The 12,604-nt window shown below is 47.5% G+C and overlaps 1 protein-coding gene across 3 annotated transcripts in view; it reads right to left on the reverse strand.

Moving 5' to 3' along the window:
* The window catches only part of CDK5RAP2 (CDK5 regulatory subunit associated protein 2), a 106,933-nt gene that overhangs the window by 22,079 nt on the left and 72,250 nt on the right, over positions 1–12,604 (reverse strand). For all 3 annotated transcript variants that reach the window (XM_058159129.1, XM_058159128.1, XM_058159127.1), the window contains 4 exons: positions 10,323–10,878; positions 6,296–6,528; positions 4,676–4,724; positions 3,593–3,711 (listed from right to left, as the gene is read on the reverse strand). In XM_058159129.1, coding sequence (XP_058015112.1) covers positions 3,593–3,711; positions 4,676–4,724; positions 6,296–6,528; positions 10,323–10,878 — 957 coding nt within the window. The remainder of the gene's footprint in view (positions 1–3,592; positions 3,712–4,675; positions 4,725–6,295; positions 6,529–10,322; positions 10,879–12,604) is intronic.

The raw sequence follows: 12,604 nt of genomic DNA on the forward strand, positions 1-12,604 counted from the left end.
ATAGGCCTAACTTCATCTTGTCCACCTAAAAAGCCTTCTGCTCAAGCAATTCTATTCTTTGATGCCACCTCCCTTCGGAAGGCGGACAACTTAGAAACGAACGAAGATGGACAGCAGGAGGTGGACGGGAGGAAGGAAGGTGCCTGGAGCTTTGTTGGACTGCAAGGTATCTAGAAAACTAGTTAGTAATTTTTTAAAAAAAATGTAGCCACTTAAGAGTTCTTTGGATTGAAGCGCCATATAAAACGAAAGAAAATAAAACTGGATTAAAAGACAGAGCAAGAATGTGCTTTGTGTTTGTTAAGTTACGTTGTGTTAAATTATAAATAAAAAAACTTATTTAAAAAAGAAGACTAGAAAGGGTGACAGGCAGTTGACGCGATCAGCATTAGATGATATTAGAATTCCTCTTAACTGAACACAACAAAATTGCTTTCCCAGCTTAGCTGCTCAACTCACTCCTGAATTATGGGGTACCCCTCAAAAAAAATCATCTAAATTAAAACATCGGTGGGCACAACTGTATAGGAAAACACAACCTTTTCTCCACTTTCTCTCATCAGTAACTAAAACAAAGCACCTGAAGGCAGGACAAGAAGCAATGGAGGGAAACTACTCAAGGAGAGAAGCAACCTAGAACTAAGGAGAAATTTCCTGACAGTGAGAACAATCAATCTGTGGAACGACTTGCCTCCAGAAGTTGTGAATTCTCCAACACGGGAAGCTTTTTAAGATGAGATTAGACAACTGTTTGCCTGAAATGGTATAGCATTTCCTGCCTGAGCAAGGGGTTGGACTAGAAGACCTCCAAGGTCCCTTCCAACTCTTGTTATTCTATGTTCAAATCGGCGCAGACCATAATACCCCGATTCATCGCGTGAATTCCATCTCTACGGGCCTCCTTTCTCTACCACCACCAACCCCTCCCGTTCCTTCACCTCCTTCCTCCGCCCATCCAGGATCTGTCCTCGAATAGCAAGTCCCATCCTAGTCCCTCCCAAAAAATTGGGTCTCCAATTCCTAGTGATTCCCACGACCCAGGCAGGCTGGAGAAGTCAGAAAGCCCATGTGGCTCGTCCCATTTCAGGCGCATCACTCTGCGATATGCTCTGCTTTCAGCTGACGCCTCCCGCCTCCCCACATAGAAGGATAAGCCCGCTAAGGGACCGTGCGCCACCAAAAACGAAGCACCAAGGGATGTCGGTTCTTCCGCCCAGATACCTTTGAGGGTGCAATGCATGGAACAACGGACCGTTCTCCACCTGCTGTGCATTTCTGCTTTGCTCCAGTAGCGTTCACTGCCTACCCCGGCTTGTTCTGCTCACCCACCCCAAAACTTCCAAACTCTTGCGGCCGTCACCCAATGTTTTTCGGCGTTGCCCGGTCGTCACCTGAGCCTCCAGATTCCGACCTGAAGGCAACCAAAGGTGTGCATTTCTGGGTCAGTGCTCCATCAATTATGCAATGTAGGAGAAACCCGAGACTGGTTTCTCTGACGTTGAAAAGCCTAGAATTTAATCCTTGGCCTGCTGATTATTGGGTTAGCAGTTTACAGGCGTTTCTTTTTTTCCTTTTTTTAAAAAAAGACCAGTTGTTTGTTAAAAAGAAATCCACAAATCACAGGTGAAGAGGAAACCACGGGTGGAATAGTTAGCATCTCTCCGAGGCTTCAAGAGGCAAAGCAGAGCTGGAACAGCCTTTGGCAGCCAGGTAAGGACCTCAGAAGGTTGACTCAGCCTTCCATCCTTCCGGGGTGGGTAAAATGAGGACCCATATTGTTGGGGGCAAGAGACTGACTCTGTAAACCACTTAGAGAGGGCTGTAAAAGTACTGTGAAGCGGTATAGAAGTCTAAGTGCTATTGCTCTTCCTTCCTTCCTTTTCTCCCTCCCTCCATTTCTTCTTTCCCTCCTCCCTCCCTCCCTCCTTTCCTCCCTCCCTCCCTCAGCCTTCCATCCTTCCGGGGTGGGTAAAATGAGGACCCAGATTGTTGGGGGCAAGAGACTGACTCTGTAAACCGCTTAGAGAGGGCTGTAAAATCACTGTGAAGTAGGATATAAGTCTAAGAGCTATGGCTATTTGTCTCTATGTCTGTCTGTCTATTATCTCTATCTATCTATCTATCTATCTATCTATCTATCTATCTATCTATCTATCTATCTATCTATCTATCTATCTATCTATCATCCATCCATCTATATCTATCTAAGAGCCATGGTGGCACGGTGATTAAAATGCAGTATGGCAGGCTAACTCTGCCCACTGCCAGCAATTCGGTCCTGACCAACCCAAGGTTGACTCATCCTTCCATCCTTCCGAGGTGGGTCAAATGAGGACCCAGATTGTTGGGGGCAAGAGGCCGACTCTGTAAACCGCTTAGAGAGGGCTGTAATAGCACTGTGAAGCGGCATATAAGTCTAAGTGCTATTGCTATTTCTGTTGCTATTTCTATCTATCTATCTATCTATCTATCTATCTATCTATCTATCTATCTATCTATCTATCTACCTATCTATCTACCTACCTACCTACCTACCTATCTATCTAACACCCGCTCTCCCTCCCTCAGGTTAACTCATCCTTCCATCCTTCCGAGGTCGGTAAAATGAAGACCCAGATTGTTGGGGGCAAGAGGCTGACCCTGTAAACCGCTTAGAGAGGGCTGTGAAGCTGTATAGAAGTCTATTGCTTCAAGAGTCAAAGCTATTGCTATAAAGCTATTGCTTCAAGAGTCAAAGCAAGGCTGAAAAAACCTTTGGAGGTCTTGTAAGAATCTAAGAAGAAGGATCAGGTCGAGGATCTGATTCACCCAACACTCTGCGTCCCTCAATGGCCAATCGGAAGCATCCATAAATTCATAAATCTGCTCTAGTAGTGGTCATCTCACCCAGTAGATGGTATTAGTAGCACTTTGCCTGAAGCTGGGGGAGATATCATAGAGACATCAAGACTCGGTATGGTGAACCAATCCAATCCTCCATGAATGCATTGTGTCTTTTTAAAAAACTTCTGTGTTTGAAGGCACCTTTGGGACAACCACAACCCGGATGACTGAGAATCCGCAGACTTTTAGCTATACAATTTGGGATGGACCACCCTTTGAATGGTGGGGGAGTAGGAATGGATTTCCAGAGGGGAGGGGGAAACTCGCAGACTACAGCAACCATTTGCACTACTCAGCTGACCTTGAGGACACAGAGAAACCTCCAAGTGTCCTCAAGGACCTTCAGAAAGGATGCAAATGACCAGCTGTCTGCAAGGAGTATACAATCCTTCCATTTCCCACCACCATCCAGTCAGAGCTGAAGAAGCTTCTGGGATGAGAAGCGACAAGTCTTCAAAAGAAAAAGAAAAAAAACAAGGAAGTCCAGTTGCCTCCTGGCAAAAAGCACCTTTGGGGCAACCACGACCTGGATGACTGAGAATCTCTACAGATTTGAAGGCAGAAAGTTTTGCCTCCAAGTCCAGCCGGCTGGCTTGAGCAGGGGGTTAGACTAGAAGACCTCCAAGCCCCCTTTCTAACGCTGTCCTTCGGTTATTCTGACTTGGCAAGGTTGTCACTTCCGCAGCGTCCCTGGCAGACCAATTTTTACCTGGTGGAAACTTGGTTGGGGTGGCGGTTGGTTTCCCCTTTCCGCTCTCCGCTTCTTCTTTTCCGTGCATGGGCCCTTCTGAAGAAGGCAGGTGTTGGGTTATCTCAAAGTCAGACAAGCTACAGGGAAAGAAAATGGAGAAGGTTTAAATCCGGGTAGCCCTCGCCTTACGACCACAGCCGAGCCCAAAATTTCTGTTGCTAAGTGAGCCATTTGTTAATTTCGCCCCGTTTTACAATCTTTCTTGCCACCATGGTTATGTTGTGACCTAGGCCCAAGTAGGTAGCATTAGATGCAATCGGTTCAAAAATAAACAGACTTGATTAGAACAGCTGTGAATTAACTCATTCGCAGTGTCGTCCAAACTAAATCAAAGCAAATTCTTCAGAACCCAATTCTTCAGTCTTATGACCAACCTTGGTCTAATTAGGCAAACTGCCAAAGGCTTTTCTTGGCAAAAGTTCAAAAGCAGAAGACGCCGGCAAGAAATAAATGCAGCAAGACAAGAAGCAAGGCTATCAACGTTGTTGTCCGACAAAGAGCCCAAACGCCGTTGCTGGTCTTTTAAGCCTTATGGGAGGGGCCAATCATCTCTTGGCCCTACTCCCAAGTCGTCCTCTTTGCTTTAGCTGCTCTTGCCTTCTGGCAGCTCTTCTCATACGTGCATTAGGAACAGGCTCCTCCTGTTCCTCTGCCTCACTACTGTCAGCCTCTGGAGGCTCCGGAATCTGCACCTCACATTCTGATGGCCCTGGTCCCATCTCTGCCTCCGATGCAGAGCCCTCATCCGGCCCTTCCCCAGCCTCCAGGACTGGCCCATGTTCTTCCTCAGCCTTATCGCTGTCCGACTCCGTTGCCAGCTCCGCAAGCTGCTGGCGGACCACAACAGGTTAAGGGAACCACTCATAATCATCATCATCTTTTAATGACCCCCATAATCACTTGCGGGGTGGAGTCTGGGCAGCTGCCCAGATTCCACCCCACAAGGGATTATGGGGTCATTAAAAGGAGATGACGATTTAAACACAGGGGAGAGTCCTTATAGAAGGACGTGGAATTAAAAGCCATTCTAGCAGCACCTACCTCTGGGCAAGATTGCAAAGTTTGGTCATTTCGTCCTCTATTGACTCTCCTACAAAGCCAGGGAGGAAAAAAAAATAATTACAATTAGCAAGAAAAACCAAGCAGCCCGTCAGAGAATCCAGGCTAAAAAATGGAAAAAAAACATTCTATTTTTACGAAAAGAAGCCAATGTTTAGGAATTACATAAATAAGTAAAAAGTAAGTAAACAGGCAGTTCAGATTTCCCAAACCTGAGCCCTCTCTGAGTGTTGTTCTCAACCTCTCCGAGCAGACTGACTCCAGCCTTCTGGCTAGGGATGATGGGAACTGTAGCCCAACGTCACCCTTAGTGAAGTGTGCAAACCAGCATTTCCTGCGTCAGATGAGACCACATCTTTCTCCTTCTGTGCTGGCTACTTTCTTACAGCGGCACGATGGAGAGCGTTTTAACAAACTGCATCCCTGTCTGGTTTGGTGACAGCACTGCCTCAGATAGAAAGTCCCTACGGAGAGTGGTGAGGACAGTGGAGAAGATTATAGGAAGCTCGCTTCCCATTATTCGGGATATTGCTGATATTGCTGTTTCGGTTGCTCCCCTCTTGGAGGAGGTTCCGAAGTATTTCTAGAAGGACTCTCAGCTTCTGGAACAGCTTTGTTCCCTAGGCCATCCGTCTGGTAAGCTCGCAAGATTTGTTTTTCTCGTCATGCGCATGTATACATCCGAACCAGACTGTGTTATCTCTCTGGGTCATATATGTGGATATATGCACAATTTTGTATTTATTTATTTATTTTGTCATGCTCCTGTGGAGTATATTGGAGGTGATGACCTTTTGAGAGCTGTATGCAATGAAATGTCATTTTATTGTATGCCAATCAGTGTACATTCTGGGACAATAAAGTTATTATTCTGTTCCGTTCCATTATGTTTATATACAATCTATTCTATTCTATTCTATTCTATTCTATTCTATTCTATTCTATTCTATTCTATTCCATTCCATTCCATTCCATTCCATTCCATTCCATTCCATTCCATTCCATTCTTACATTATTCTATTCCTACATTATTCTATTCTATTCTAATTCTATTCCATTCCATTATGTTTATATACAATCTATCCCATTCCATTCCATTCCTAATTCTAATTCTTTCTATTCCTATTCTATTCTATTTCTACATTATTCTATTCCATTCCATTCCATTCCATTCCATTCATTATTATATACAATCTAATCAATTCCATCCATTATGTTTATATACAATCTATTCCATTCCATTCATTATGTTTATGTACAATCTATTCCACTCCATTCCATTCCTAATTCTATTTCTATTCCTATTCCTATTCTATTTCTATTCCTATTCTATTCTCTTTCTACATTATTCTATTCTGTTCCATTCCATTCCATTCATGTGTATATACAATCTATTCTGTTCTGTTCTCTCTCTAAATGGCATGATGTTGGCGAAGGTAAGGGTTGGGAGAGGAGGTCTAAATTAACCGTTATCTTTTTTCCTTCTTTTTTTTGGGTCAACAGAACGTGAAGCCATGACGTGACGTGGTGAAGCCTGCAGAGAAAATCAGAAGGATTAACACCACCGTCGCTGAAGTTCTCAAGAAGACCACGGCTACCCACCGTAGAGGCACTGGTGCTCCAACCTCTCGAAGATCTGGGCGCTTTGGTTGAGCTGCTCCCGAAAGCTCTCGGCGACATAGTAATCCACCTCGCTGTCCCGCAGGAGATCTTCAAAAGCTCGGATCAAGTTGGACAGGTGTTGTCGGTAAGTGGCACAAATGTTGTGGCTCTCGTGGATTTTCTGGCACTGGCGGGACTCCTCGTGAAGCGGCAGGCAGGCGGAGAAATCTTGCCTGCCAAACAGAAATGGCAGCTCCAGCCAAGCGTTTCTTTAAAACAAAACCCTTTTCTAAATGATCGTTCTTTATTTTGTTTAGTGACTCACTAATTCACTCTTAGGGACGCTGGGCAGCTTGGCCCAAAACAAGATCAAAACCCAAGAGAGGTAGTCCTCGATTTACGACCGTTTGTTTAGTGACCGTTCAAAGTCACGACGATACTGAAAAAAATTGGCCCGTTTTTCACACTTACGACCGTCGTAGCCTCCCCTTGGTCACACGATCCAAATTCAGACATCTGGCAACCGACTCCACTCCTATTTAGGGTGGCTGCAGTGTGCCGGGGTCATACAATCATGACCTTTTGATCATGTGATCCGTTTTGGTGACCATCCGAGAAGCTATGCTAATAGGGAAGCCAGATTCACTTAAAACAACAATTTGACTCATTCAACAACTGCAGGGATTCACTTAACAGCTGAAGCAAAAGCGGGGGGAAAAGCAGGCCGTAAAATGAGGCAAAGCTCGCTTAACGAATGTTTCACTGAGCAGCAGAAATTGTGGACTCAATTGCGGCCGTAAGTTGAGGACTACCTGTAGACAACAATAAAAACCATAAACACACACACACACACACACACACACACACACACACACACACACCCAGCTACAGGTGTTGGATCGGGAAAACAAAAATTCAGATTTCATCCCTTCCAAAATTACCAGGGTAGTTTTAGATCAGTATAACCCACAGGATGTTTTAGATCAAGGCCGTCCAATTTTTGGCAACGCTTCAATGCTTGCGGACTTCAACTCCCAGAATTCCCCAGGCAGCTGCCTGGTGAATTCTGGGAGTTGAAGTCCGCAAGCGTTGAAGTTACTGTTGTGACCCAGGCTTGCTGGGTCATTAAAACACATGAATAGTCCCAAAAATCTTTTTTGCTGCAACACCTGTGAATTACATTCTTTCACAGCTGACTGATTAGTTGCAAAACAAGTCCTTCAGGATAATCACCAACCTTTATCTCCTTTGACACGCTGCCAAAGATCTACTTGGCAAAGCCCCACGGAGTCCAGCGTCAAACAGAGATGCCGACTGGGAACAAAATTAACAACGTTGCTTTCCTGCAAAAGGCCCATAGGCCTTTGCTCCTCTTTTAAGCCTTATGGGAGGGGCCAATCATCTCCAGGCCTTACTCCCGAGCTGTCCCTTTTGTTTTAACTGTTCTTGCCTTCTGGCAGCTCTGCGCACTGGGAACAGGCTCCTCCTGTTCCTCTGCCTCTCTGCTATCCGACTCTGGAGGCTTCGGAGTCTGTGCATCGCTCCCAGATGGCCCTGTCCCCATCTCTGCCTCTGACTCAGAGCCCTCGTCCGAGCCTTCCCCGGATTCCAGGACTGGCCCATGGTCCTCCCCAGTCTCCTCACTGTCTGACTCTGCTCCAGCTCCGTAGGCTGCTGGCGGACCACAACAGTTGCCAAAAATTAGACATCCCTGTTTTAAACTTTGCAAATCTGGACAAAAGTAATTAAATCTTTCAATCGATGGCGCCAATTGTTTGATAATTTTCCCCTCTATCGATCGATCAGATCAGAAATGAAGCTGCTCGGAAGCTCTGCACCCGTTACGGAGGATGATATTCGGGTGTTTGCAAAGTTATTTTCACTTCTCCGGTCAGCTTGGCTAACCGGGATCTAACCAAACGTGGCTTTAAGCGTAGGAAATAAATTGAGAGCAGGTTTCATGCTGTGGCTCGGGAATGAATTTTTCCATTCCTTCGTCTCTTTGATATATTTCTGTACTTCGTTTACAGAGATGTGGGGAGGGGCATCCTTTCCCCCCTCCCTATCCTGGGCTGTGATAAGTGTAAATAAAATGCTGATTTTTCCACAAGGGGAAGATGTTGCATTTTTTAAAACAAAAAGCTTAAACTGGAGAGATAAAGATTGTTAGAGCTGGTGTTCTTGGCCGTTCCTCAAAATTCAGAGTTTCTGAGTCTTCCTAGCCTGGCTAGGTGGCTCAGTGGCTAAGACGCTGAGCTTGCCGATCAGAAAGGTTGGCAGTTTGGCAGTTCGTATCCCTAGTATAGGTCTCCTACATGAGCAGGGGGTTGGGCTAGATGACCTCCAAGGTCCCTTTCAACTCTGTTTCTGTTGTTGTTATGATTATGATTATTATTTCTTCAGACTGGCGTAAGAGATACCCCAGACCAGCCAACCGAGGAGCCAATTCTTTGAGAAGGTAGTCCTTGCATTACAGCTATTCATTTAGGGACCGTTACAATGGCACTGAAAAAAAGCGACTTATGACCGTTTTTCACACTTTACAACTGTTGCCGCATCCCCACGAAATGCCACCAAAAATACCATGAAAATATTGTGCTTGTTGTGGCCTCTTGACCGCCAGCCCCTCCAGCAGCCAAAACAGAGGAGGCGGCGGCGTGGGAATCAGGGTCAGCATCGGGCAACTTGGGAGCTCCGAGGGGGAACAGGGAATGGAGCTGTCAGAAAGAGAGAAATGGAGGTGGTCATCCATCAACCCTCTGATGGAGAGTCAACAACCCCAAGGTCTGGAGGTGGCTGAGGAGGAGGAGGAGGAGGAACAGCTGGGTCCAGTGCCTGATGTGCAGAAGGCAGAGGAGAGGAGAGCAGGGGAAATCTATGGGCCGGTCCTTGGGAAAGAAGAGCCACTGCTGCTAACAAGGCCCCATTCTAGCTCTGGGGATAAAAGGCAGAGGGTGGAGATGAATAATTGTGGCAGACAACTATTCATCTTCCAGCCAGACGGACTTGTTAGCCTGCAAGAGAAACTTTTTGCATCAGAGGGTTTGTCATGTTTGGGGAGCTGGGTCAGAACAATGCTGTTGCACCCATTATAACTTATTCCGTTACTTACTCATCGTTGTGGGAGATCTTGAGCTACTTTTAATCAAACTATAAACCATAATATAATTAGCAGGGGGGGAAAAACCCAAACAGATTTCGTTGGAAAGACTCTAAAAGCGAGTTGGGTGGTGTCTAAATTCGAGCCATAAATAAAAATATCTTTAAAAGGACCACATTTCTGAGTCCTTGGCTGCAGAAGAGGAGTAAAATCTCTGGCACACCATCCCCAAACCAAGGGTGTTTGCAAAATGTCCCACTTCAAGGAGTCTTTGACTCACTCGTTTAGTGACCCTTCAAAGTTACAATGAAAACAGGGCCTTAGGGCCGTTTTTCACCCTTACAACCGTTGTAGCATCCCCCCCCCGCCCATGGTCACGTGAATTCAAAATTCAGATGCTTGGCCAACCGGTTTGCATTTATGACGGTGGCAGAACCCCGAGGGGAGGGATCTCCCGCGGTCCCGTTTTGCGACCTTCTGACCAGCAACGTCGGCGGGGAAGCTAGATTTGCTTAACGACCTTGTGGCTAACTTAAAGGCTGCAGCGATCGGCTTCGCAAGTTCGTAAAAGTGGGGGGGGGGCAAAACTCACTTAACGACCATCTCGCTTAGAGCAGAAATTGGGGGCTGAGTTGAGGTCGTACCATTGGTGGGTTGCTACCAGTTCGGTCTGGATCAGACGAACCCGTAGCGGCGGCAGTGGGAGGATCCACCCACCCACCCGGACGCTTTTGTGCATGTGCAGAAGCATCCCGCATGCGCGTGAACCCACGAGCAAACCGGTAGCGACGGGTTTTGAAACCTGCCCCTGGGTCGTACGTTCGAGGACTACCTGTATTATAACCATGGTTGTTGTCGTTGTTGTTGTTTTGCAGGCGCACCCAACCACAAACCTCTTTTCTCCGAGGCTGAGAGGCTGCTACTCACTCGTCCCGGGGAGTCACGCTTTTGAGCTTGTCATGCAGACGATGAACTTCGTCCACCAGCTTCATGTTGGCCATCTGCTCTTTCTCAAGCTCGGCTTCGTTTTCCGACAACAACTCTCTGAGCTTTTGGACGGTCCGGTCGTTTGAGGGACCGGATCCAGAAGAACCCTCAACTCCTTCTTTCGGCTGTGTTTCGTTGGAGAAGCTGGTCAACTCCAGCTCGCTTTCCTTGAACCCTGCAGGAGAGGGACTCTCCCCGTCGCTCGGACCGTGATCCAGAGGGTCGCTGGGAAGACGCGGTTCGATCAGATCGAACTGGATCAGCAGCATCTGGTATTTTTCCACCACGGATTTCAGATCCCTGATTCTTTGTCTCAGGTCTTCGATGTCACTCACGGCTTCGCAGTCGAACGCGTCGAAGCTGAGAGCGCTCTGCTTAAGGGAAGGGCTCTTCATGCCCCCCAAGAACGCGGACCCGAAGTCCCCGTACTGCTTCTCCTGAGGGAGAAGCTCTGGCAAAGCAGATTGTTTGGACTTGGGGCTCTCCCTCTCTGTTTCTGGAATGGAAAAAAGGTGAATGCATTTGAACCAAAGACGGACTCGGTTTGGGACTCAGGAGAAATTCCCTGACGGTGAGAACAATCGACCTGTTGTTGTGCCTCGCTCGCCGCCCCCCTCCCCCCCGCAGCCGGGCCCCTCTCGTCTCCTGCCGGACGCTGATAGTGCAGATGAATGGCCTGACATGCCTCCAGCCCCCAGTCCTGGCACCATGCCCAGACAAACGGAGCAGCTGGGCCCCTCCCCCACAGCATGTGAGCCTGGGGAGTATGAAGCCAGTCACGAGCTGGAATTACCGGCAGCTGGAGGCTGGAGAGATCCCCGCTTCCGGAGAATGGAGAGGTGACGTCAGCAAAAGGAAGGGAGGGGCAGGCCTGGATAAGTGCTGAGTCATGGAGCCACACCCCATGGCCTATATAAAGGATCTGCTTTCTGGCATTCTTTGAGTCAGGCAAAGTCTAAATTGGATTGCTGAAGTCACATCTTGGACTCCTGCCTGCCCTGAGAACTCTGACAGAACTTTGGCAAAGCTGCAGAGGCACGCTTGATACGGACTTCCCCGACCCGGCCGTCAGAGGAGGAGTGGGACACGACACCCGTGGAAATGGCTCGCCACCAGAAGTTGTGGGTGGAGGCTTTTAAAAAGAGACTGGACAGACGTTGCTCAGAAAGGCTAGAGGGTAGTGATGGCGAGCCTTTTTCTCGGTGTGTGCCGAAAGCGCATGTTACCCTCCCCAGCTCCCCCTGCCCCTGCACATGTGCTGCAACCCCCCCCCCACACATTTTCAGACTAGCAGCCTCCCTGAAGCCTCCTGGGCCCCAAAACGAGCCAGGGTGGGGGGCTGCATATCCTGTACCCGGTTTTTGGAATAGCAGGCTCCTCAGCCCAAAAATGGGCTGGGGGGGAGGCACACTTCCCCACCCCCACAGCCGAAGAGGTTGTAGAAAAATGCTTTTAAAAGGTTCTGACGATCCCAGCTGAGCCGAGCAATCATCAGGCTTTTTTTTTTACTTTTAAAAGCATTTTTTCAGCCGAAGAAAAAAATGCTTTTAAAAGTAAAAAAAAAAAAACCCTCTGATGATCGTGTGGCTCAGCTGGGCATAGGCGGGGGGGGGGCAGGGATTTTTGCTACCAGTTCTCCGAACCATCCACCGCCATCGCTACCGGATCGGGCCATCCAGTCCAAAACCGGGAGCATTTCACCCCACCCCATTCTCTTCTAGCACTGATGACATAACCTAATTGGGTAATGAAACATCTGTAAGAAAACAACCCAGCTCAGACAGCACAAGGACCCCATAGCCTTCCTCCTTCCCCCCTCCTTCTCCTCTTCCTCCTTTCCCCCTTTCTCCTCCCCTCCGCAAACCCCACTCCCTTCTAGACTGACGACATTACCTTGTTGGGTTATGAAACATCGGCGAGAAAACAACCAAGCCCAAAGAGCAGTAGGGACCCTGAGCTACAAATATTCTCTTGTATTTGGTACCATTTTACATTTCTTTATATTTTAGATGTATATATCCCAGCTTGCTTCCAGGAGCTTTAAATAGCATCTATCACACATTCCTGCCCCCAATTTCTTTTTCACCAGTTGCCAATCCTGAATTGTAAGCTCAGCTGAGGGAGAACGATTGGCAACGAATGCATTTTAATGAGCTTCCATGGGGTTAGAAGTGGGGAGGGGGCCCTGTAGCCTTCCATTTCCACCTTCCAAATTCTAACCT

The sequence above is a fragment of the Ahaetulla prasina genome, chromosome 16 (assembly GCF_028640845.1).
Source record: "Ahaetulla prasina isolate Xishuangbanna chromosome 16, ASM2864084v1, whole genome shotgun sequence".
NCBI lineage: Eukaryota > Metazoa > Chordata > Lepidosauria > Squamata > Colubridae > Ahaetulla > Ahaetulla prasina.